The sequence below is a fragment of the Schistocerca gregaria genome, chromosome 2 (assembly GCF_023897955.1).
Source record: "Schistocerca gregaria isolate iqSchGreg1 chromosome 2, iqSchGreg1.2, whole genome shotgun sequence".
Taxonomy (NCBI): Eukaryota; Metazoa; Arthropoda; class Insecta; order Orthoptera; family Acrididae; genus Schistocerca; species Schistocerca gregaria.
In genome coordinates this window covers 807324363-807349005 of record NC_064921.1, presented here as the reverse complement: position 1 = coordinate 807349005, position 24643 = coordinate 807324363, and the positions used below count along the sequence as shown (strand labels likewise).

Here is a 24643-nt window from a genome sequence, read left to right as displayed (position 1 = left end):
TTGCAACAACTGTGGTTGCCACAGTGCCTGTTCCTTTCATGTATGTATGCATGCATGTCCAAAAGAACTTTGCATCGTAATCAGAATAGCACAGGTACTGCAGTTTCGTATTCACATTGTGCTCTGCATATAATTCACTGGGAGCTGTTTGACTGGAGGCAGCAATAACTCAAATAAATGTCATGAACTTTGCTCTCTTTCAGATGTTCTCTCCTGCATGATTTAGTCTTCTAAAATCTGTTAATCAAGCAGTTATATCTGACACTTCATTTCACTTATAAAATAACATTATTCGATACATACAATTCATTATGGAGTACAACTTTCAAATCTCATTCTCTGTGTACACTGGTGATGAAAGTAACAGAACTTCATAAAATAACAAACATGCTATCAATTAAGCCCACTGCATGTGATACACTGACTAACCTCACCAGAGAAACGGCTACCTAACATTGTATTGCACTGATTAAACCAGGGCTATAACAGGAAGTTGTAGATATTTCAATACTTCACTGCAAGCTGATGAAGTATAAATTTAGCGAAGCCAGAGAAATACATATTTTTTTACAAAACAGATAACTTATAATAATAGCTTAAAGGTACAAGTAAACTGAGGTTTTCTCTCAAGTTTTTGGCTACACCAGGAGCAGAATCTGATGGTTGAAAGTAGGAAACTATAATAACATCTTGCTCACCCTTAATATTGAGCATTGGGGGGGGGGGGGAATTTCTACCTAAGTAGACTCGAGTTACATGTCTACTGCGACAAATACGCCACCTCCATTTCTCATTTCCCGATTCTTTCGGCATATGCTTAAATTTTCCTGAAAGACCTCACTACTGTCAACTACTGGTTTAAATCAGATTTTTGTGCCTCATATTGTAAATTGTGGTTTACTTGTCTCATAACAAACTTAATGTAAATCATTTGATTTGGGTACAGAAGACACATCAAAACCGCGTTAAAATTTCAGCATAAACATAGAACAGCTGATATTATGAAACAGTATAATAATAATAATTTAATTTCACTGCATACACATACATACAATGAAATGAACAATTATCTCTTGATCAAATTATCATTTTATCCTCTATGAATTTTATTACTGAATAGCAGCATTTCTCCCACAGAATCTGCTGCAACCTCATTTTTAAAATTTCTGGCTTCATATTAAATATATTTTTGCTAATTACCTTGTTATATACTGTCATCCACATATACCGTGGAGTCTGTACATATAATTTCAACTGGTGTGCGAGTAGCACAAAATTATTTCTATTCCTCATTTTATATGTGTAGTTAGAATGATTCTCCTCAGTTTTTTGTCTGCTGTGTAGGAATATTATAATTTTAGACATGTGTCATGTACTGATATCAGTGGAATTTGTTAGTATTTGCAATGCAAATGCAAACCAGCATATGTTATTTGATAGGGAGTCAGTATGAGTATTCTAGCTTAAGTTCTTGTCCACACTTGGTCCTAGGAATTTGACGGTGTCAAATTTTTCCATAAGTCAATTGTGGTGTTGTATTTTAAGTTCCATCCCATTTGGAACATTTGGTTTTGAAATACTATATGAGTTTTTGCACACTTCTGTTTCAACCCATTTAACTGGACCCAGTTTTCATGCTTACAATGGAGCTTAGATTTTTTCCTACATTATCATCTGCAATTAAAACAGAATTAAGTTCTGCAAACAGAACTAATAGATTATTTATATTTATTGGCAAGTTATTTAAGTAGAATAGGAACAGGATTGGTGCCAAAATGGAGCTTGAGGCATACTTTGTGATACTGTACTGTAAGAACAATTATTCACTGCATTTGAAGTGGTAATCTTTGTTTTCTGTTGTGCAAGTATGATATGAGCCAATTTAGAGCATTGTCCTTAATTCTGTATTTGTCTAACTTGTAAATAAGCAAGTCATGGATCATGGAGTCAAACGCTCTGAGATCACAGATGATCCCGAATGAGATTTTCACTCTGCAGCGTGCGCTGATATGAAACTTCCTGGCAGATTAAAACTGTGTGGCGGACCGAGACCCTTTCTTGACCAGAGGTCTGACTTCGGCACACTTCAGGACAATAGGAAAGATCTCTATTCAAAAGATTGGTTGAACATTTTATCAAGGGGAGGAAATGTTATGTCACACACTGTTTTAATCACTTTAGAGGGTATCCCATCCCACCCAGCAGAGTTTTTATTTTTTACTGATAACATAACAACTGAAGAAACTGCAAAAAGGTGGGAATTTAAGGAGATGGGACCTGGATAAACTGAGTAAACCAGAGGTTGTACAGAGTTTCAGGGAGAACGTAAGGGAACAAATGGCAGAAATGGGGGAAAGAAATACAGTAGAAGAAGAATGGATAGCTTTGAGGGATGAAGTAGTGAAGGCAGCAGAGGATCAAGTAGGTAAAAAGACGAGGGCTAGTAGAAATCCTTGGGTAACAGAAGAAATATTGAATTTAATTGACGAAAGGAGAAAATATAAAAATGCAGTAAATGAAGCAGGCAAAAAAGAATACAAACGTCTCAAAAATGAGATCGACAGGAAGAGCAAAATGGCTAAGCAGGGATGGCTACAGGATAAATGTAAGGATGTAGATGCTTATCTCATTAGGGGTAAGATAGATACTGCCTACAGGAAAATTAAAGAGACCTTTGGAGAAAACAGAGCCACTTGTATGAATATCAAGAGCTCAGATGGAAACCCAGTTCTAAGCAATGAAGAGAAAGCAGAAAGGTGGAAGGAGTATACAGAGGGTCTACACAAGGGTGATGCACTTGAGGACATTATTATGGAAATGGGAGAGGATGTAGATGAAGATGAAATGGGAGATACGATACTGCGTGTAGATTTTGACAGAACACTGAAAGACCTGAGTTGAAACAAAGCTCTGGGAGTATAATAATTCCAATCCCAAAGACAGCAGGTCTTGACAGATGTGAAAATTACCGAACTATCAGTTTAATAAGTCACGGCTGCAAAATACTAACGTGAATTCATTACAGACGAATGGAAAAACTAGTAGAAGCCAACCTTGGGGGAGATCAGTTTGGATTCCGCAGAAATACTAGGACACGTGAGGCAATACTGACCCTACGGTTTATCTTAGAAGCTAGACTAAGGAAAGGCAAACCTACGTTTCTAGCATTTGTAGACTTAGAGAAAGCTTTTGACAATGTTGACTGGAATACTCTCTTTCAAATTCTGAAGGTGGCAGGGATAAAATATAGGGAGGAAAGGCTATTTACAATTTGTATAGAAACCAAATGGCAGTTATAAGAGTCGAGAGACATGAAAGGGAAGCAGTGGTTGGGAAGTGAGTGAGACAGGGTTGTAGCCTCTTCCCAATGTTATTCAATCTGTATATTGAGCAAACACTGAAGGAAACAAAAGAAAAATTTGGAGGAGGTATTAAAATCCATGGAGAAGAAATAAAAACTTTGAGGTTTGCCGATGACATTATAATTCTGTCACAGACAGCAACGGACTAGGAAGAGCAGTTGAACGGAATGGACAGTGTCTTGAAAGGAGGATATAAGATGAACATCAACAAAAGCAAATGAGGATAATGGAATGTAGTTGAATTAAGTCGGGTGATGTTGAGGGTATTAGATTAGGAAATGAGACACTTAAAGTAGTAAAGGAGTTTTGCTATTTGGGGAGCAAAATAACTGATGATGGTCGAAGTAGAGAGAATATCAAATGTAGACTGGCAATGGCAAGGAAAGTGTTTCTGAAGAAGAGAAATTTGTTAACATCGAGTGTAGATTTAAGTGTTAGGAAGTCGTTTCTGAAAGTATTTGTATGGAGTGTAGCCATGTATGGAAGTGAAACATGGACGATAAATAGTTTGGACAAGAAGAGAATAGAAGCTTTCGAAATGTGGTGCTACAGAAATATGCTGAAGATTAGATGGGTAGATCACATAACTAATGAGGAGGTGTGAATAGGATTGGGAAGAAGAGAAGTTTGTGGCACAACTTGACTAGTAGAAGGGATCGGTTGGTAGGACATGTTTTGAGGCATCAAGGGATCAGCAATTTAGTATTGGAGGGCAGCGTGGAGGGTAAAAATCATAGAGGGAGACAAAGAGATGAATACACCAAGCAGATTCAGAAGGATGTGGGTTGCAGTAGGTACTGGGAGATGAAGCTTGCACAGGATAGAGTAGCATGGAGAGCTGCATCAAACCAGTCTCAGGACTGTAGACCACACCAACAAAACATTTTCCACATCCTTTATTAAGACCTTTTTAAAATCCATAACACACTCAGCTTCTTGCCAGAGCCCACGGGGATTTACTTTACTCTGATACTCTGCTACATCAACATCTGACTTTTCCACATTTATGAAGATTTCATTTAAACACACCAATATTTGAGCTGGGTTTACAATAATGCTATTATCTACATAAATCCTAGATATTTCATTACTACTAACTCTTAACACCTGTGACTTGGCAACAGAATACACTGCTTTTGTCTTGTACTTTTATGTTGCACTATGAACTCATTGTTTGCCATTTGCTTGGCTGCCTTCACAGCTTTTTTAAATATAGCATTATAATGACAAGCATACTCAGTAAAACATCTATTTTTATTATATTTCAGTCCATTGTGAAGTTTCCTCTTCCTGTCACTAGAAGTTTTTATATCCTGAGTTAAATAGTTAAGTTTAATAGTCATTTTGTAAGATGTGGTTACAAGCTGAAAAGTTTCACTGAACATTTCAAGAAAGCTACTTAAAAATTTGTTAAAGTTACTATTACCCAAAATAATGCTGCTATGTGGCCATTCAATATCTCTCAACTTATTTCTAAATTAACTGAGGTTTTTCAGTGAAATTCCTTTTTGTATGGCTTTTGTCACATGAGCTCCTGGTAATTTTTGGTTGTTCCACCAATGATGCAGAGTAGTCAGAGATTCCTAAATCTATGCAAAATTTATGAACATCATCAAATACATAATTTGTTACAATACTACCAATACAGGTAGCTGACAGTGCATTTACTCCAGTGGGTTGCATGAAGTTTATTTTGCAGGCAAAGTTTTTTTATTAACTCAGTGAATTTCGACAAGTCACTGTTTTCAACTATGATAATACTGAAGTCAGCAGCTAAGTACTACCTTCTTCCTTCATTGAGCTTTCCCAGCAGGCAATGAAAATTCACCAGAAAAGCTTCAATTCCAGGTTTCTCTGGTACTCTATAAATAGAAACTACTACGACATTTATGTCCCTTATCTCTGTACAGCAGCTTTCAAATATACTCTCTTCATTCTAATGATCAAAATCACCCAATTATATGAGCTTCAGTGCTTTCTTGGAGTGCTTCAAACTCTGGCACTTTGTTCTGAATGCTGTGACTCTTTTGGAGGCACTTCTTTCAATCTTAGATGGGCAGTTCTGGGTTTCCCACAGCTACTGTCATGTGGATTGGATGGAGAGTCACCTCAACTAAAAAACCATTGTGTGCACCTCACATACTGTCAGCTACTTGGCTAGCTGCCTCTGATGTGTATCTGGACTATTTAGGGGGGCCCTAGAACTCTCAACCCTATGGTGCAAGTCTATGGAGTCATTGCGTAGCTTGTCACAGAACTCTAGGAGTCTCTGGTTCAACTCTTCCACGCGACTAAGAACCACATTATATGAATTAACTTGATGGATGCTTGTGTTTCAGTACAGTAGCTACAGCAGTTAAGTCAAGTTAACTAGTGCACGAATTCCGTTTCTGATTTCTTTTTACAGTAGTCAATGAAGCAAGTCTTTATCTAGAAGAGTACGACTATCAACGTTGGACTTCCTACACATCTAAACAGAAACTAACATTGTGAATGTAGGCTTTCTCGGTGTATATGCTGTTTGAATCTTCTCGGACTTCCATCCGGGTAGCCCGAGAAGATTTCATCAGAAATTAACAGATTCTCATATTAGCAACATGTACATTCAAACAGCTGCAAATAAAATACGTATTTATAAACTGTCACTTAGGGGGAAAAAAATTAAAAAAAAAAGTAAAACTTACGGCTGGCTATATAATCCTCGTACGAAGCTCCCACATAACTGCCTGTTTCCCAGCAATCTGTGACAAACATATAGAATAGTAGACGACGCACATTATCTCTAATAATATCGACAATAATACATGAAAAATAGATTATTGCCAATTTCACCTGTAACACAGTGCCATATTCCAAACCTATTTCTATTTGTGTCCCGTGCGCTGCCAAAGTTTCTACATGAGTTGGAAGATAAAGCAGAACCTGTGCATAACAGTAAAGCCCAGCCGTTACATTAATCTTTGATTTGTTAGAGCGGCAATACGATTGTTTTGAAAACAGTGTTTGAATTTGTCGTATTTCAAATATGGGTAAATATTAGTTAAGATTTTTAGATAATAGGTTAAACGCTTTATAGACATACAGTCAGTGGAATTACAACGCAAGATGATTTCTACAGTTTGAGTTTGGTGTACAAACGTGTTTGTGCCAGACAGGAATGTTTGTTGTCTGTCACACAGGTACATCAATTTCAATATTTTTACTGGCGTCACGACGTCTAAATAACAACAGTTCTTGTGTTAGTCATTAGCGTGATACCTTGAAGAAGATATTTTGTACGGTTCAGTACTCCTCACGGAATATCATAAACTATAAATGCAGGTTTCTTAAACAATGAAATACAAGAAGTAGAAAGAGTGGAGTTCTTGGGACTTCACATAAATAACGGTCTTAATTGGAAAAAACGTCTGTCATTAATGAAGTGCCTTGGTTCAACTATTATTTCAGTACGCATGATTACTGCTATGGCTGATTTAGAAAATGAAACTAGTTTGTTGTCCATATTCCATTCATCAGTGATTTATAGAATCACATTTTCCGGGGAAATTTTGGTTGTAGGTATAGTATTTTCAGAATACAAAGCGAGTTTTAAAAATTACAAATGGTAATAATTCCCGTAGATACCTTTTCGAAAAACTGAGTGTTTTGAAACTACTATACAGCACACCTACCTATGCTCACTGACGTCTTTTGTCATTAACAATGTTTCCCTTTTAACAAGAAATGGTGAAAAACGCGAATATAACCCTGGGACCAAAAACAACCTTTACAAAGCCCTCAAGGGCTTGGTATTAGGTACAGAAAGGAGTTCATACATGGGTAAAAATGCATTCAACAGTTTATTTATTGACTTCTGCAAACATCAGACATAGTAATAGCCATAATAGTAGTTACATGTACAAAATACAGCAATTGTTACAGTATATATCTATTTTGTATACGTATTGCTCTTTCTTAACATTCATTGAATGAATATTAATATTTTTCACTGAGTGAGGCGGCATGGTAGTTAGCATGTTGTGCTCGTATTTGAAACGATTTTGGTTTGGATCTGTCTCTGGAAATCCAGATTATGTTTTCCGTGATTTCCTCAAATTGCTGTAGGTGAATGCCAGGATGGCTCCTTTGAAAGAGCACGTCTGATTTCATTCCTTATCCATTCCAGGCTTGTGTTCTCTCTCCCATGACTTCAATGTCAAAGGGACTTAAAACCTAATCGTCCTTCCTTCCTTTTCTTTGGACAAACATATTTCTACCAGAAAATATTAATTTTGTGTTAAAATCATTCCCCATGTGTGTTCTTAGAGTTTTGTAGTTAATCAAACCATTGGTATATGGGCTTCAATCTGTCATTTTGAATGTTATTTGTTTTTAGAAGTACTTGTATTTTTTATCGGTGTTGTGATCATGTACATCTCTGCAAATCTGTTGGTTGACTCACAAGAAAATAACTAATGTAAATATGTGTATAGAATATATTATTAGGTAGGCCTATTCATGCAGCACAGATACTACGTGACGTGATTCTCTATTGTTTGGATCTTGTAAAAGTCTAAGTAGGCCTATTGTTTGTTGTAAGAGCAATATTCTTACTAAGTGGACATCAGTGGCACAGTCCCCTAATTCAGTCCGATAATCAAGATAGGATTATATTATTCTATGGTATAATATTTTTAATGTTTGGCTAGGAACTATTTTCGTAAACGGCTAAGGAGATATAAGCTAGTACTGACTTTACCACATACAAAGTTAATGTGGCTTGTCCACCTCAGATGTTCATCAGTGTATGCACTCAGAAATTTACATGGCATGGGCCACTGCTATTAGATTGGTCAAGAAGGGGAACAAGGTACTAGACAATGAACTGACTTTGGGGGCAGGCAAAGGAAAAGCAGTGGTTCCACTAACATATGCACCTAGGCATGATCCTAGGAGAGAACGCTGGATTGGCTGGAGTAATGGGGCTATGGATGCTGGGTGCAGATGGCTGATGGAGCAGCTCATCAGAGGGAGAGGATGGACGAAAATAAAAGAGTGGTGTCGCTGACCTGACGATGGCATCGTGGTCGTTTGCCAAAGTATTGTGCCCATCGCACAGTGACATCCAGCACTCCACCTGTAAATTATTTCAGTGTTAAGTACACAAGGATAAGCTGAAGAATCATGTACAATAATGTATGTAATGTGTGATAGGCAGTAAAGAAAAATTGCACAAAAGTGGGAGTAAGACCTGTGATAGGAGCATCACGCCTGCTGAAAATGTGTTTCTTCCACCAGGGTGACAGCCAGAACTGTTGGATTGATCTGAATCAGTTATATTACCTGTGATTTCAGCGTGAACATTTTTTTTTATCAAACTCTGTGTACATAATTTGCAAACTACCATGAAGTGCTAGGCATGGAGGTACTGATGTTTAAGGTTGTGTGAGATTCTAAAGCTGCTTTCTATTCCAGTTATGCAGGTACAGGAGAAGGATACACAGGAGGGGGGGGGGGGGAGGGGGGTGTGCTGGCATGTTTTGGAGACCCTGTAAGTAGGCTTTCATAGTGTAAGTGGCGCCTGTCTTCAAGGGTCTGCCAACTCAGGGCTTTCAGCATCTCAGTAATGCTCTCTCATGTGTGGAATGGACCTGTGACAGTGAAACCTGTGTTTGGCCATCCTGATTCAGGTTTTCCGTGATTTCCGTAAATCGCTTAAGACAAGTGCGGGAATGGTTCCTTTGAAAGGGCACGGATGCTTTCCTCCTTCATCCTATCCTGATCTGAGCTTGTGCTCTATCTCTAATGACCTCATTGTTGGCGGGACATTAAACGGTAATCGCATCTTCCTCCTACAATTTCTGCTGCCTTTGTACATATTTGATATCCACACTTAGCCCTATTTTGTATGGAATCTACAGACTTGAACAACATTTTGGAACTGATTTTGTAAGCAAACTATTTTGTTGGTGCATTGCATTAACCTTATATCCTGCCCATTAACTGAATTCTCCCACCTGCTTTCATTGATGACTGAGCCCATATGATCATTTCACATCACAACAAATTGTTACACAAAGATTTTAATATGAGCTGACTGATTGGTACTAATTGTGACACACTCACACTTCAAAATTTCACGTTTCTGCCATATGTGAAACTCACAATTGTATATTTCTGAACAGTTAAACAAAGTTGCCAGTTTTTCCACTACTCCAAAACTTAAGCAAGATCAAACTGCATATTTGTGTAGCCTTTTTCACACAGTAGTACATTGTAGATAATTGCGTGTCATCTGCAAAAATTCTGAAGTAACTATTGGTATTGTTTGCAAAGTTATTAATATGCAATCATTTGAGTGATTCTTTACTATACAGTACTTCTTCCAATGAGGGATCTGATTTCTGTGCATTTGTAGAGTAAGTGTATGTTTTGGGCTATCTGTTTTAATTTTATTATGATGACAAATTCTATATTATTGTGAGATGATTCCTGTATGAATAAACAAGCAAAAAGTAATAAGTTGCTTAAATGTTCATTATTAATGAATTCGGGATTCTTGACATATGGGCAGGGGATGCTGCTTAGCTGCCCTGCACTGATGGCAGGTCCCAGGGTGACCAGTGGCCCCTGTGGGTCACAGTTGTAATGTCAGTTGAACATTACTTCCTCGCCAGCAATGGCCCTGGACCAGCCTCTCGGCTGTGCACCCATTCACTACAGCGGCACGGAGACTGCTGTGTGTGGGATTCAATCCTCTGCTCTCTGGCGGGAGTTGGACAGCGGCTGGCACTGTTGGACTAAGTCACGGAACATAGTGCTGGCTGTGACAGACACAGCCTGGTCTCAAATCCACAGGTGCTGCTTGCGATACCCAGTCGTCTCGCTGTCCGATGGCTCCTTGGCGTTGCGATAGTGCTGTTGAACTCACGTGATAAGAATGCTTCTCCCTCAAAATTCAGATACATGCTAATCAGCCAGAACAATATGACCCCCTACCTAATAGTCAGTACGTCCATTTTGGCACCGAAAACAGGAGAAAAATATTGTGGCAATGAGGACTTTGTTGGTTGCTGAAATGAATTGTTGCCACATCTACCTACACAAACCACCCAATTCTCTTAAATTCTGAGGAGGGGTTGATGAACTCTGATGTCACATCAGTCATATCCCTGGCATGTTAGATCGGGTTCAGATGTGGTGACTTTGGGACCAGCAGATCAATTGGAACTCACCACTGTGTTCCTTGAACCACTCCATCACACTCGTAGCCTTGTGACATGGCTCATTATCTTCTTGAAAAATGCCACAGGCATTGGGAAACATGATTGTCATGAAGGGTTGTATGCCGTCTACAACAAGAGTATGATACTCCTTGGCTGTCATGGTGCCTTGCACAAGCTCCAGTGGATCCATGAATGCTCACTTGAATGTTCCCCGGAGCATAATGGAGCTGCTGCCATCTTCTCTGTGACCCACAGTACAGTTGTGAAGGAGCTGTTTCCCTGGAAGATGACGAAATCACACCCACCCCACCCACCCTTCCCATCGCCATGATGACGAAGGTATCGGGATTCATCAGACCCTGCAATTCTCTGCCATTGCATCGATGTCTAGTGCCAATGGTCACATGCCCATTTCAGTCATAGTTGTCAATGTAGTGATGTTAACATTGGGACATGCATGGGTTTTTAGCTATGGAGGCCGGCAATTGGGAGTGTTTGGTGCACTATGTATTTAGCACAATTGTACTCTGCCCAGCGTTAAAGTCTGGTGTTAGCTCCACCACAGTTCTCCGCCTGTCCTGTTTTACCAGCACTACGATGTCCAACATCTGAAATGAGAGGTAGCTGCCCAACCCCACTATGTGTAGAGATGGTTTCACGTTGGTTTCTTCAACAAGACACTCACCACACCACTCCTTGGAACACCCAACAAGTCGTGCAATTTCCGACATGCTCATGCCAAGCGTCCGGGGCACCAGACTCTACGCCCGGAAAAGCTCATATAGACTGCACGTCTTCTCCATTCAAGACATGGACAGCACAGTCACTGATACTACATGTGCTGAGTGTGTAATTGACTAGCTGTCATTCCTCACCAGTTGATGCTGCTATTGCCTGGACGGGCTTATATGAATAGTAGGTTGGTGGTCATAATGTTGGGGCTGATCAGTATATTTATATCACTCACCGATATTTATATCACTCACCGGTGCATTTGTTTCACTAAAACTTGCCACCTAGTCATGTCACCCATAACAAAAGACTTGCCCTGCACCGGTTATCACCTCTGTGCCAAGCGTACCTAGTCCACGTGTCACCATATTGTGGCCACCAGCCTGCAGCTGCTAATGCAATACTTCACAGTGGTTTTCTCAGTACTTTGTACTGCTTTTACTAAAACACTGGGTAGCGACACTACACTGACCTTCACAGAAAAGACCTGTTCCCTCATGTTTTGTGTTGTCCTGGTTCTGTATTGAAATTACTTTTACCCTTAATCTGTAAAACAAGTACATACTGACAGGTTGGCTATTCTCAACTACATTAATCTTTACAAGCAACATAAACATATTTCTTGTTTCTCGCTTGTACTACTGAATAGGTCCCTTGCCCCACTCAGTAACTCAAATATTACGAAACATTTTTCACTGCTAGGCCCCTAGCCATTTTTATTTATGCAAAAACACCTAACCCTCCATTCCACACTTACAAACAAATGTGACACATATCAACTTCAACTAAACATATTTCGGCTTCAGTAAACTCTTACACTTGGCATCTCTTCTGTCTGCTGGGTTGGTTTTTTTAATCCTTTATTTTGCAGTACTTTTGGTTGGTTGGTTTGTGGGATTAAAGGGACCAGACTGCTACGGTCATCGGTCCCTAGTACTTTTGGACTTGGTCCTTACAACAGTAGTTCTTTTTATGCTTCCCAAGATAACATATTGCAAAACCTATCCTCATGAGAGTACCACATACATGACTACAATTTACAAAGCTTTGACAAATAGTCCCACCTGTTCCTTTCACTGTAGCACTCATTACCGACCATATTCTCCATGAAGTGCTCTGTTTTCCAGTCGCCCTGCACGCCCAAAACAACTTCGCGGTGTCTTCTGGCACTATATGATGTGAATTACTCAATCTATTTGTACGTGGTTTGACAGGTTTGTTTTGTGCGGTAGACACACCTTGAAATTGCTCTATGCTGGCAACAGCTTTCTGTCACTGTGTGTTAACTTTGGCCTGATGTTCAGTCAGAATGTTTACTTTTGGGCTCACATTGTACCCCTCACCCAACCCATACTCACTGTTTACATGTGACTTCGGCTGTGCTGTAAACAGTTCACAGCTCACATTAGCTGCTTGCTCTGCAAGGCTGTGACCCAGTGCTTGCACTCAGGATACAATCTGAATTGCCTCAGACTCCACAATTCAACTGAATATCAGAGCTGTTACTTCTACATTACTTATCCTAACTTCAGTAATGTCATTATTCTGTGCCTTGTGTAAATTCTCAGAAATGTGTTTCATCGCTGTCTGATTAGGTAAGCTATCCACAGTCCTGTTCCTCTCCCTTTCAGCTTCCTCCTCATTCCACCTCTCTGTTTCCTGTCCTTTTCCTTTCTTTCTGTTTTCACTAAACTATCTTCAAGCCTGTACTCCTCCCTTTCAGCTTTCTGCTTCTCCCACCTCTTTACTTACTGACCTTTTCTTTTTTTCCATCCTCTGTAAACTATCCACAAGCCAGTTCCTCTGCCTTTCAGCTTCCTCCTTTTCCCTCCTATCTGCTTCCTCCCCTTTTCCTTTTTTACATTCTTCCCATAATCAACATATTTCTTACATCCCAAAGCCCATTTTCCAATATCCAATTCTCATGTTCTCTTTGCATCTTTTGCCTATACTCCGGAGCTTTGTGATAAGCTGTTTCATTCACCTCAGGATCAAGTGCTTCTAACTCTTAGGCTGCTCTATTTTCTCTGCCAGCTACTTACCTACTTCACCTCTTAAAATTCTCAATACCTCCTCTGTGATAGCTCCTTGCAGTATTGAAATCCCTGTGGAACTGATCAGGGCATGATGACTTCTCATCAATTACATAATAATAAACAAGAAAAAACTACTTAAACATACCCCTATCGTAGATTATCACTACCTTATGTGCGTAAATGCTGAGCCATATTCCTAGTTCTGCACCAAAAAAAAAAAATCAAGTTACAAGAACATTTAACCATAATACTATCAGATTATTTCTTACTGTCACTTAACTACTCTCACCTGAGTAGCAAAATTCACTGCTACACATCAGAACAATGAGCAAACCTAGCTTCACTTCTTGAATCGCTACTAATGCTTGACAGCTTTTACTACTAGACAATGAGTCACATTGCTTGCTCATGACACCCACCTTGTCCATATCAACCAGGTGAAAAATAGCTCTTATGTTTACTTCTCCTCACCCGTCTGAGATCACCTGTCATCTGCTGAACTTAAAAATAAAACAAAGAGATTGCACTTACCCCACCAGGCGTTGATGAAACTGCACCCCTGCAGTTATCAAGTCATCTTTTTCATCTAAAGATGACATTGAGGGTTTTGTCGCTACCTCTGCCACCAAATGGCGTGGTGATGACCTCGAAGATCCCCTGCCAATATCACTCCGAAAAGTGCAGTTGCACTTGGTGAGATGACTGACTGTGCTGGTGGACTGGTGGGCCCAGTGGAAAACCTGCTGACAGTAAGGAATGCTTTATACAGTCACCGTACATGCTTCGTCGTAGCTCGACAAGGCAAAACGTACCTCATTTTATTGACGCTGGCTAGCACTAGCATACAGGCGGCAGCTTCCATCGTGGTGAGAGAATGCTGTGTAGGTCTTCTGTGTTGCTGACAGCTGGTCAATTGGTTGCTGGTGGCCACTGTAGGCCACTGTTGTGACATCAGCAGTGTGCTAACTCACAATGGTGCCTGGAATAGCCAAAGAAGATGACAGCTGCTAACATGAGTAACTTAGAAGTAGATATCCTTGGAGTAGTGAAGCAACTTAAATCATGTTATAAAAGCTAGTCTTCTGGTCCAGGCTGTATACCAGTTAGGTTCCTTTTATAGTATGTTGATGCAATAGCTCCATACATAACATCACACGCAACTGCTTGCTTGGAAAGATCCATATCCAAAGACTGGAAAGTTGCGCATGTCACACCAACATTTAAGAAAGGCAGCTATCCACTAAATTATCGGGCCATATCATTAACATCAATATGCAGCAAGATTTTGAAATGTTCATTGTGTTTAAACATTATGAATTACCTTGAAGAGAAAGGTAAATTGACACAGTCAGTATGGATTTAGAAAACATCATTCTTGTGAAATTAACTAGCATTTTGTTCACATGAAGTGTGAAGCTCTGTTGACAAAGGATTTCAAATTGATTGTGTATCTCTAGATTTCCAGAAGTCTTTTTATACTGTACCTCACTAGCAGCTTGTAATCACATTGCATGCTTGCTGAATGTCTTCTCAGTTATGTGACTGGATTCGTGATTTCCTGTCAGAAAGGTCAAAGTTTGTAATAATAGATGGAAAGTCAACGAATAAAACAGAAGTGAATTCTGTCATTTCCCAAGGTATGTCTTAGCTCCTCTACTATTCCTTATCTGTATAAACTATTTGTGAGACAACCTGAGCAGCCACCTTAGGCAGTTTGCAGATGATGCTGTTATTAATCGTCTAATAAAGTCATCAGAAAATCAAAGAAATTGCAAAACATTTCAGATAAGATATCTGTAAGGTGCAAAAATTGGCAATTGATCCTAAATAATGAAAAGTGGGAGGTCATCCAGATGAGCGCTAAAAGGAAGTCATTAAGTTTTTGTTACATGATAAATCAATCAAACCTAAAAATAGAAAATGTTGTGGCATGGTGAACCAAAGACTGTATTTTATTGGCAGAACACTTAGAAGATGCAACAGGTCTGTTAAACAGACTGACTACAGTATACTTGTCTGTCCTTTTTGGAGTACTGCTGCATGTCATGGGATCCTTACCAGATAAGATTAACAGAGTACACTGGAAAGTTCAAAGAAAGGTAGCACATTATGTATTATTGAGAAATGGGGAAAAGTGTCACAGATATGATACACGATTTGGGCTGAACACCGTTAAAACAAAGGCATTTCTCATTGCAGCAGGATCTTGTCACAAAATTTCAATTACCAACGATCTCCTCAGAACGTGAGAACATTTTGTTGATGCTGAACTATACAGGGTAAAATTATCATAAGGGAACTCAGAGTTTGCACGGAAAGACATAGATTTTTTTTTTTCTGCTTGCTGTTTGAGAGTGGAACAATATAGAATTACTGTGAAAGTGGTTCGACAAAGTGCCTGCCAGGCTGTTAAGTGTTGTTTGCAGAGTATTTGTGTACATGTAGAATAGCTTCTCAGCTCCGCATGCGTTCACTGTGATGATGCGGAGAGTGCTGTGCGTGGGATTTGACCCTCTGCTCTCTGGCAGGAGTCAGATGGCGGCTAATGCTATGGTGCTAAATGCAGTGCATGGCTGGTGCCTGATGACCAAGCACACATGTCGTGCTGCATGGCCCTGCTGATTGCCATTGCATCAGATGCCTGCAACTGAGGCAGCTCCACTTTGCTGTGACATCCATTGCAGTAAAGAGGATCCCACAATCACTCCGGCATTATCTCACATCCCTGGAACCTGTGATGCCGGCCACTTCCTAGTAAATATTCCAGAATTTGAATAAAGAACAGTTGCCAACACGGGTAACTTAGAAATAGATGTCCTTGGACTAGTGACTCAATGTAAATCACTTAATAAAAGCAAGTCTTCCGGTTCGTACTGTGTACTAGTTAGGTTCCTCTGAGAGGATGCTTAACAATCATATACAACCACTTGCTCGACGAAAGATCCATACTCAAAGACTGGGAAGTTGCACAGATCACACCAATAATCAAGAAAGGCAATAGCAGTAATTAACTAAATTACAGGGCCGTATCATTAATATCAGTTGGTGGGACATGTTCTGAGGCATCAAGGGATCACCAAGTTAGGATTGGAGGGCAGCATGGAGGGTAAAAATTGTAGAGGGAGACCAAGAGGTGAATACACTAAGCAGATTCAGAAGGAAGTAGGTTGCAGTAGGTACTTGGAGATGAAGAAGCTTGGACAAGGTAGGGTAGCATGGAGAGCTACATCTCTGGACTGAAGACCACAACAGCAACACAATTAATGTCAATATGCAGCAGGATTTTGGAACATACATTATGTTCAAACATTATGAATTACTTTGAAGAGAACAGTCTATTTACAAACAGTCAACACAGATTTAGAAAACATGTTTCTTGTGAAACACAATTAACTCCTTACTCACACAGTGTTGAGAGCTATTGACAAGGGATTTCAAATTGATTGTGCTTTTCTAGATTTCGAGAAGACTTTTGACACTGTACCTCACAGGTGGATTGTAATCAAATTACGTGCTTAGGGAATTTTGTCTCAGTAATGCAACTGGAGTCATGATTTCCTGTCAGAGAGATCACAGTTTGTAGTAATTGAGGGAAAGTCATCAAGTAAAACAGAAGCGATTTCTGGTATTCCTCATGATAGTGTTATAGGCCCTCTGCTGTTCCTTGTCCATATAAACTGTTTAGGAGACAATTTGAGCTGCCTTCTTAGGATGTTTGCAGATGCTATCATTTATCGTCCTAGTAAAGTCATTGGAAGATCTAAACAAATTGCAAAATGGTTTAGAAAAGATATCTGTATGGTACAAAAATTGGCAATTGACCCTAAATAGTGAAAAGTTGGAGGTTATCCACATGAGTGCTAAAACAAATCAGTTAAACTTCAGTTACACAATGAATCAATCACATCTAAAGCCCGTAAATTCAATTAATACCTAATATAAATGGATAGATAACAAATCTACTCACCAAGTGACAGCAGAACACTACACACACACACACACTCACACACACACACACACACACACACACACACACACACACACACACACACACACACACACACAAAAGGATTTATCTTTAGGAATTACAATTACAAAAAACTTTAAAAGTGGAAAGAACACACAGAAAATGTGGGGAAGGCAAACCAAAGACTGTGGCTAACCAAAGACTGTGATTTGTTGGTGGAATATATAAACGATGCTACAGGTCTACGAAAGAGATTGCCCAGACTACGCCTGTCCGTCCTCTTTTTGGAGTACTGCTGCAGGGTGTGGGATTCGTATAAGATAGGATTAATGGTGTACATTGAATTAGTTCAGAAAAGAGTAGCATGTTGTGTATTATCGAGAAAAACAGGAAAGAGTGTCACAGACATGATACAGGATTTGGGTTAGATGCCATTAAAACAAAGGCATTTCTCATTGTGGCAGGATCTTCTCACAAAGTTTTAATCACCACCTTTCCCCTCCAAATGCAAAAATATATTGTTGACGCCTAACTACATTACGGAGAAACAATCATTATGATAAAATGAGGGAAATCAGAGCTCAGGTAGAGGTGTTCGTTTTTTCCGCATGCTGTTCTAGAGTGGAATAATAGACAATTATTGTGAAGGTTGTTTGATGACCCCTCTGCCAGGCTTTTAAGTGTGATTTGCAGAGTATCCAGGTAGATGTACCACATTAATCTTTCTGTTTTGTGATTTGCAATGACAGAAGTTCATTTCCAAGAGTAATGTGGCTAATCTTTCTCCATTGATTAAAGGTAATTTAACATTGATATATGAAAGGTGTGTTTTTTTAAGTACGCGCCACAGATACTCCGCTACCCACTATGCTCTGTCTAGTGCATGCCTGTCTATTGAGGGGAGCCCTACAATTTGTTGTCAGATAGCAGAAGTTGAGAAGTTCACATCTGAGATTGCTGCATAATCATCTGAGCCTCTGTGTTTGACCTTCCACTTGCCTCCGAACCAGAGAACCACAATTGATTCTGGGTTTATGCTGCAGATAGTGAGCTAAGCTTCCACTCTGTGTGCTGTGATAGAGATCTTATTTTGGTTTACCCATAAAGCATATGTCATTTAATAAGTATCGGAACACTGCATGACAAAGATGCAATATAAACATACCCACACCAATAAGAGAGACGTAAAAAAAAGAAAGGTGAACATGTATCTTCATTCTAATGTTTAGTCTTTAAGTATCTGTCCCTTCCAGTCTGTGATTCTGGGTGGATGTGTTGTGTGTGTGAGCTGTGTGTATTTGTTAAAGGGTTTTACAATATATGTCTTCTAGAAAGGGAGGCAGTTTCTTTCATTTCTAAATTGTCACCCAGAAAATGATACCTGGAAGCACAGCAACATGCAATCTTCAAGTCTAATGATTGTACGATACTGCATTCTTTATCAGAAGGGTGGAAGAAATTCCCTTCTCTTCAAGAAAAAAGATGTAAGTAGCTGTTAAAAAAAGAATAAATACATTAATAAATTAGACTGTTCCAGTGATAATCGTAGCAATAAACTGTGGAGGTACAAACTTAGAAGCATGAATCAATGCTGTTTAAAGTATCTGTCAGTCACACACCTCCATGTTATGCAAACCTCTTTTACGTCGCCGGTACTTAATTGAGCAGTATAACTGGCGACCATAAAAAGGATGGTGCTAGGTATAGATAATTGAAGTAATTACAATATTTAAAATGTGGTAAAAATTTCCAGTGTTTTTATTATCTTTTCTTTTCTTTGTTGCATGAAATGAGTAATATTGCCAAAAGAAAGAGGGAAGGATTATAAAAGAAGGATATGCATGGACTGAGAATAAAATTTGTTTGGAAACTACCAGAAATAGAAATTGTGAAACCCATCGAGAAGATGGGAAGACACTAACTTGTAGCTTGCAGAGCTGCACTTGATAGCGCCTCACTCGTATCTAATAGTTGTAGTACCTTCCCCTCCCATCCTAAAAAATTGGAGCCTTATAATATTAGTATTTATTAAAAACAATTTTTGGCTGGGAATTTTGAATAAGTGTAAGTGTGGCAACAATGAGTTGCAGTATATGTTTGCAACACATCACAGGACAATTTAGCAAATTTTCTCAGAGTAATGAAGAAAAGCATATTCATTTTAAAATTTTGCAATTATAAAACCACAAGGACAGAAATGGATACAGATTAATGCGACGACAAAGGATAGTGAGTGTGAAAATGTCAGTGAGAGAGAAGACAGTGGCGAGTGTTATTTAAGCTCAATTATTATTGTGGATAGCAATGTGATTAATGACAGAGGTTATTTATGGCAGATGAAATAAATTCACGAATATCACTGGGAAGCAGTTTTTCACATGAGTCTAGTGAAAGGCACGGTAGAGAAAATTCTAGTAGATCTAAAATTTCCACATCAGCCAAAACAGACCTGTAGGTGTTTGAAAAGGTACCCCAATGTTGATGCAACTTATGCAAGGGATGATAAAAACTCTCAATGAATTTAGGTGTGAACAAACACAAAAATTTAATGAACAAACTGAAAACTTTAGTGATCTAACACAAACATTTAATAATTTAACACAAAAATCAAAGATTCTTCAAACCAACAAACACAAACATTTAAAGATTTTAAGGAATTGTGACACAAAAATTTGAGTAACTTTGAAATCAACATATGTAAAAATTTTATGACGTAAGTAAAACATTGTGCACTGACCTGTCAAATGATTTAACATGTAAGTTGTCCGAAAAGGGAAAAGAATTAAAGGTGGAGCTATTCACAGATCTGTCTCAGGGAATACGATAAGTTAGGTAAAAAGATATTGGATGTTGACACGGTACATGAGGAAGTGACAGGTAAGGTGAAAAACATGAGCGACACACAGATTGAAATGCAGGCGACTCAATCAGAAATTACTAAAAGTGTAAAGGAGATGCAAGATACTATTACCGAGTAGCAAACTATATTTAAAGATTTGCCTGAGTAAGTATAGGAACTGTTTGTAAAAATGAATAATTTAAAATTGAGTTGTAAGTTTGTAAAGAAAACCCAAGAAAGAATTGATAAGGATGTAAAGAACTTAATGGAAAGAGCCGAATCAGGATTATTAGATAAGGATACAACATTAGCACAGAAGGTGATGCAAGAGCATAAGAGCAATGTGGAAGGGCTCGAAGAGGTAGTTGAGGAACTAATTGCCGAGACCAAATCATGCTTAAAAGCAGCAGAAGAAAAATTGCACAACAGTTTAACTGGTGGTACTGACATCACAAAGGAGCCACTAATCACTAGCAATCAAGTGCAGTCTGGCATATTAGAAAGGTGCCATACATATCCGCCGTTTACCACTGGTCGCTCAGGTGGAGAGGAAGGAGAGCATAAAATTCAGGAGGCACTGCCAATGTCAATACCAGTTGCACTGGCATACACAGAGTATACCCACATGCAGCCAAACAATGCAATGGCAGTATCAGACTGCACCTCCTGCCTGTCTATTCTTCTAGCTGACAAGGGGTTACTACAGCATAGTTTCTTATTTTTGCTGTAGAGGGTAAAAGTTGCACCCCGTGGTATTCACCAGAGCCTTCCATAATGTGTTACCATGCAACTGGACTGAGGCATGGAAGATGAAGTTCGCTGAAGGGTGATGCTTTATTACGGGCAACTGATATGGCTGAGCAGTGTCATGAACAGTTTGAGAGTGCCTTCTTGGACAAGTTCTGGTACATAGCAGAGGAAGAGAGGCTAAGGCGACAGTTATTTAACCCAGTACTATTCATCATTAAACATGGGGCCTAAAGAAATATTTTGAAAAAAAAATGTAAACAAAACAAGATATTGGACAAATCCAGTCTCTCACGTGGATGTACTAAAAATACTCGGAAGTCACTTACCACGACAAAGCAAGGAAAAATTAATCACAATACCTGAGAATGAAGTAGAATACTTTTATCCGTTCTGGATTCGATTACCCTCAATTTATGAAGAGGGTAGTTACAAACCCAGAACAATAATGTGCGAAGTAAACATCCGCGAAATAACGATTCGCAAAGTAATAACAGTGGGAACTCTTACCACTTGCGTAATAATAATCACACAAGAGGTAACTGGGGAATCAAGGATGCACACAAATGAGGTTTTAAAGGAAACCATAAACCTAATAAAAATGGACCAGCTTATACTGAACAAAGGGGTTTTGGACAACAGATTCAAAATGTAACCCTGGTGGGTGGTAATAACCAGTATAATAATTGGCAAGAACCACGAGGTGGTAGATGGCCAGGCAATCCTCCTCCTGTTAACTAGGACCAGCAAAACAACAAATCAGTGGGGGTGAGACTTTAAGCATTAATAGCCATTGCTATCGAAAAAGTGTCTTTAAAATGCATTTTTCGAGTGATGGAAAAACTTGTAGTTAGTTGTCTTATTGATGTGGATACCTTCCATCAATACAAGGTACAGATTGATAACGGACAGGAAAAGTTTTTCTTTACAGTTAACAAACAAAGGTTATCAGTAGATTTAATCAAAAAGGTACAATAGAAAACAAACCTCTGCCAAATGTAGACATTAGAGTACAAATGTCTTATACAGATGCATTGTTGCGCAATGCACAAAAAGACAAACAGCTACATGAAGGAAGTATGGATGTAGCATTAATACAAGCAAACATAAGTGAATCAGTTTGTTTGTTGGAAGACCAGGAAGAGGAGCTACAGGAATTAATACTACAGTATAAGCATATATTTGAAAAGCTCCCAGGACTAATAAAAGATTACACATATGAAATGGACGTTTACCTTAACAAAACATTCTGTTTTTCATAATGTCCTGTACCATGGTCCAAGGAGGAGGCAGTGAGGAAAGAAATTGAGAGGATGAGAGATTGTGGAGCCCTACAATGCTCATACTTGCCAGATTGTAATCTGATTTTAGCTCTTGCCAAATATGATGGTAGTGTTAGGTTTGTACTCAATGCATGGAATATAAACAAGATCATTGTTCCTGTTTAGGACATGTCCCAACAACTTAGAAGAACAGTTACTAAAGTCCGGTAAAGTCAAATACCTTACCACAATTGAATTAAAGAATCGTATTGGCAGGTAGCTTTCTATGAGGTCAGTAGGAAATACACAGTCTGTATCTGGAGGCAGAAGCTGTGAATTTTGTGTCGTGGCTTTTGGTTAAATGTGAGTGCAAGTGTTTTCATTCCTGTGTGAGACAAAGTTTTAGGTCCAGAACTCCTTAATAATGTCACTGGCTGCAGGGATGACTCGCTAATAGCAACGCCTATGCGGAAAGAGAATTTGTGACTTTTGAGGCAAGTACTTGTACTTATAATGATTCCCAGAATTCGGCGTTACAGCAAATTTAAAGAAGTCTGAATTTGGGAAGGAAAGGACACACCATATCACTCGAAGGTATTTTCCCAGACCCAGGGAAACTAGATGCAGTCAGACATATTGCCCCACCTCAGAAAAAAAACCTCAAAAATGTATTTTGACAGAGCCAGGGAAACTAGATGCAATCAGACTCCCCCTCCCCCCTACTTCAGAACAAAAAACAACTCAAAGCTTACCAAGGCCTAGTGTCTTCCTTTAGAAAATTTATTGCTGATCAGTTGCTGAACAGCAATGTCATGTTAAACTTGTTATGGAAGAATAACCCATGGATGTGGACCAGTGAGTCTCCAACCAACTTTAAAAACATAAAAGAAGCTTTACTCTGTGCAAATATATTGCATCACCCAGACATGTCATAAGGGTTTTGTGTAACTACTGATGTGTCTTCACAGGCCTGAAGGCATGCCTATTCCAGATCACTGAGATATATGGACAACAAACACCCAGGATAATTAGTTTTGCTCGCAGAACTCTTAGTGAATGTGAGCAGTCATATTCAGTAATGGAGCTTGAAGTTCTCTGTGCAGTGTGGGCTTTTAAGAAATCCAAATATTATTTGTAGGGAAAATACACCAAACTCTATTGTGGCTTCCAAATGCTTTCCTTTCTCTTGACTTGCAAATTGCTGCACAGAAGAATAGCCAGATGATGTCTTAGTTGCAGGAATTCAGTTTTGATGTAGTGTAATCAAGGGTAAACAAAATGTAATTGCTGACACTTTGTGGAGGCTACCCCAAGGGCTAAATGAATTTTTAGAACTCACTAAATGGAAAAATCCGTGTCATACTTATGCAAGACAAAACACACCTACCATATTGTGTAAAATCGTCCAATAGCCTGGAGCAATTGCAAGAAGTAGATCCAAGCTGGTAAAAAATAAGACTCGAACTATGTGAAGGAGATGATGATAATAATTCGAAAATGTACTACTTGTCAGGATACTACAATCCAACAAATTAAAATCAATTAAACTGCATCCAATAGGTCCCACAAGACACTTAGAATTAGTAGCATTGGATGTTGCTGGTCCTTTTCCAAAAGGAAAAGCATGCATTAAGTATGTAATTGCCTTATATGGCATTTTTTCCAAGTATATTAAATTGTATGCATTGAGGACAGTGACAGCTGGTTCTATTATTAGAATTACAGACGACTGTCTCCTGAGAGTAGGGAAGCCAAAGATACTGTTAACTGATAATGCATCGTACTTCATAGGTAGCAGATGGAAGGAATTCATGACCACAAGTAAATTAAATACATACTGGTATCATGATTCCACTCCGAAGCAAGCTCTGTAGAAAGGGTGTTTAAGAAATTTAATAAATTTATATGCTGCTACAAACCACAGAAACATACAAAATGGATTTCAGCAAATCATTAATAACTTGCCACATACTTTGACAGGTTTTACACCAACTGAATTAATGTTTGAGAAATGGATGAATGAGAAAAATCCCTCCCTGAAGTATCTAAGGGAGTTATGTTATTTGGAGGGGGGGGGGGGGGACGCCAAACTTTGATTAACCTAGGAGAAAAGGATGAGCAGGGAAAAAAGTCGTACAACTAAAGATTAGGGCACACCATACAATTCCATGTAGGACAAGAAGTATTGCTGCAAATGACCCAAACATGGAAAGCTTAACTGGAGATGGCAACTCTTACACACTGATCCATTTGTAATCACGTAAGTACGTCGTCCAGGATCATATAAACTAGATTACCCCATAAATGGAATGGACAAGGGCCTTTATCCACACAAAGATGTAAAGGAGTATGTATGTGGAATGGGTTTGACAAGAGGTTAAACCAACTATGAAGTTGTCATGCTTAAGTGTAGAAATATTTCACTGTAAATTATGAAAGATGTTCACTTAGTTTTAGGATAATTTTCTCTTGTGTTTTTTATTTGTGTATAAA

At 38.9% G+C, this 24643-nt stretch overlaps 2 protein-coding genes across 5 annotated transcripts in view; one reads left to right on the top strand and one right to left on the bottom strand.

Annotated features, from left to right (window-relative positions):
• LOC126335103 (succinate dehydrogenase cytochrome b560 subunit, mitochondrial-like) overlaps positions 1 to 6300 on the bottom strand; it is a 48943-nt gene extending 42643 nt beyond the window's left edge. Inside the window, exons 1-2 of the mRNA XM_049998040.1 lie at positions 6195 to 6300; positions 6047 to 6103 (exon numbers count right to left, since the gene is read on the bottom strand). Of these exons, the coding sequence (XP_049853997.1) occupies positions 6047 to 6103; positions 6195 to 6211 (74 nt within the window). The 5' untranslated portion in view covers positions 6212 to 6300. The remainder of the gene's footprint in view (positions 1 to 6046; positions 6104 to 6194) is intronic.
• Positions 6301 to 24643, top strand: part of LOC126335100 (uncharacterized) — a 157556-nt gene continuing 139213 nt past the window's right edge. For 2 of the 4 annotated variants that reach the window (XM_049998036.1, XM_049998034.1), the window contains exons 1-2: positions 6340 to 6391; positions 6481 to 6541. In XM_049998036.1, coding sequence (XP_049853993.1) covers positions 6520 to 6541 — 22 coding nt within the window. In that variant the 5' untranslated portion in view covers positions 6340 to 6391; positions 6481 to 6519. Of the gene's footprint in view, positions 6392 to 6480; positions 6542 to 24643 lie in introns of all 4 variants that reach the window. The other 2 variants (XM_049998035.1, XM_049998037.1) reach the window with 2 other exon arrangements.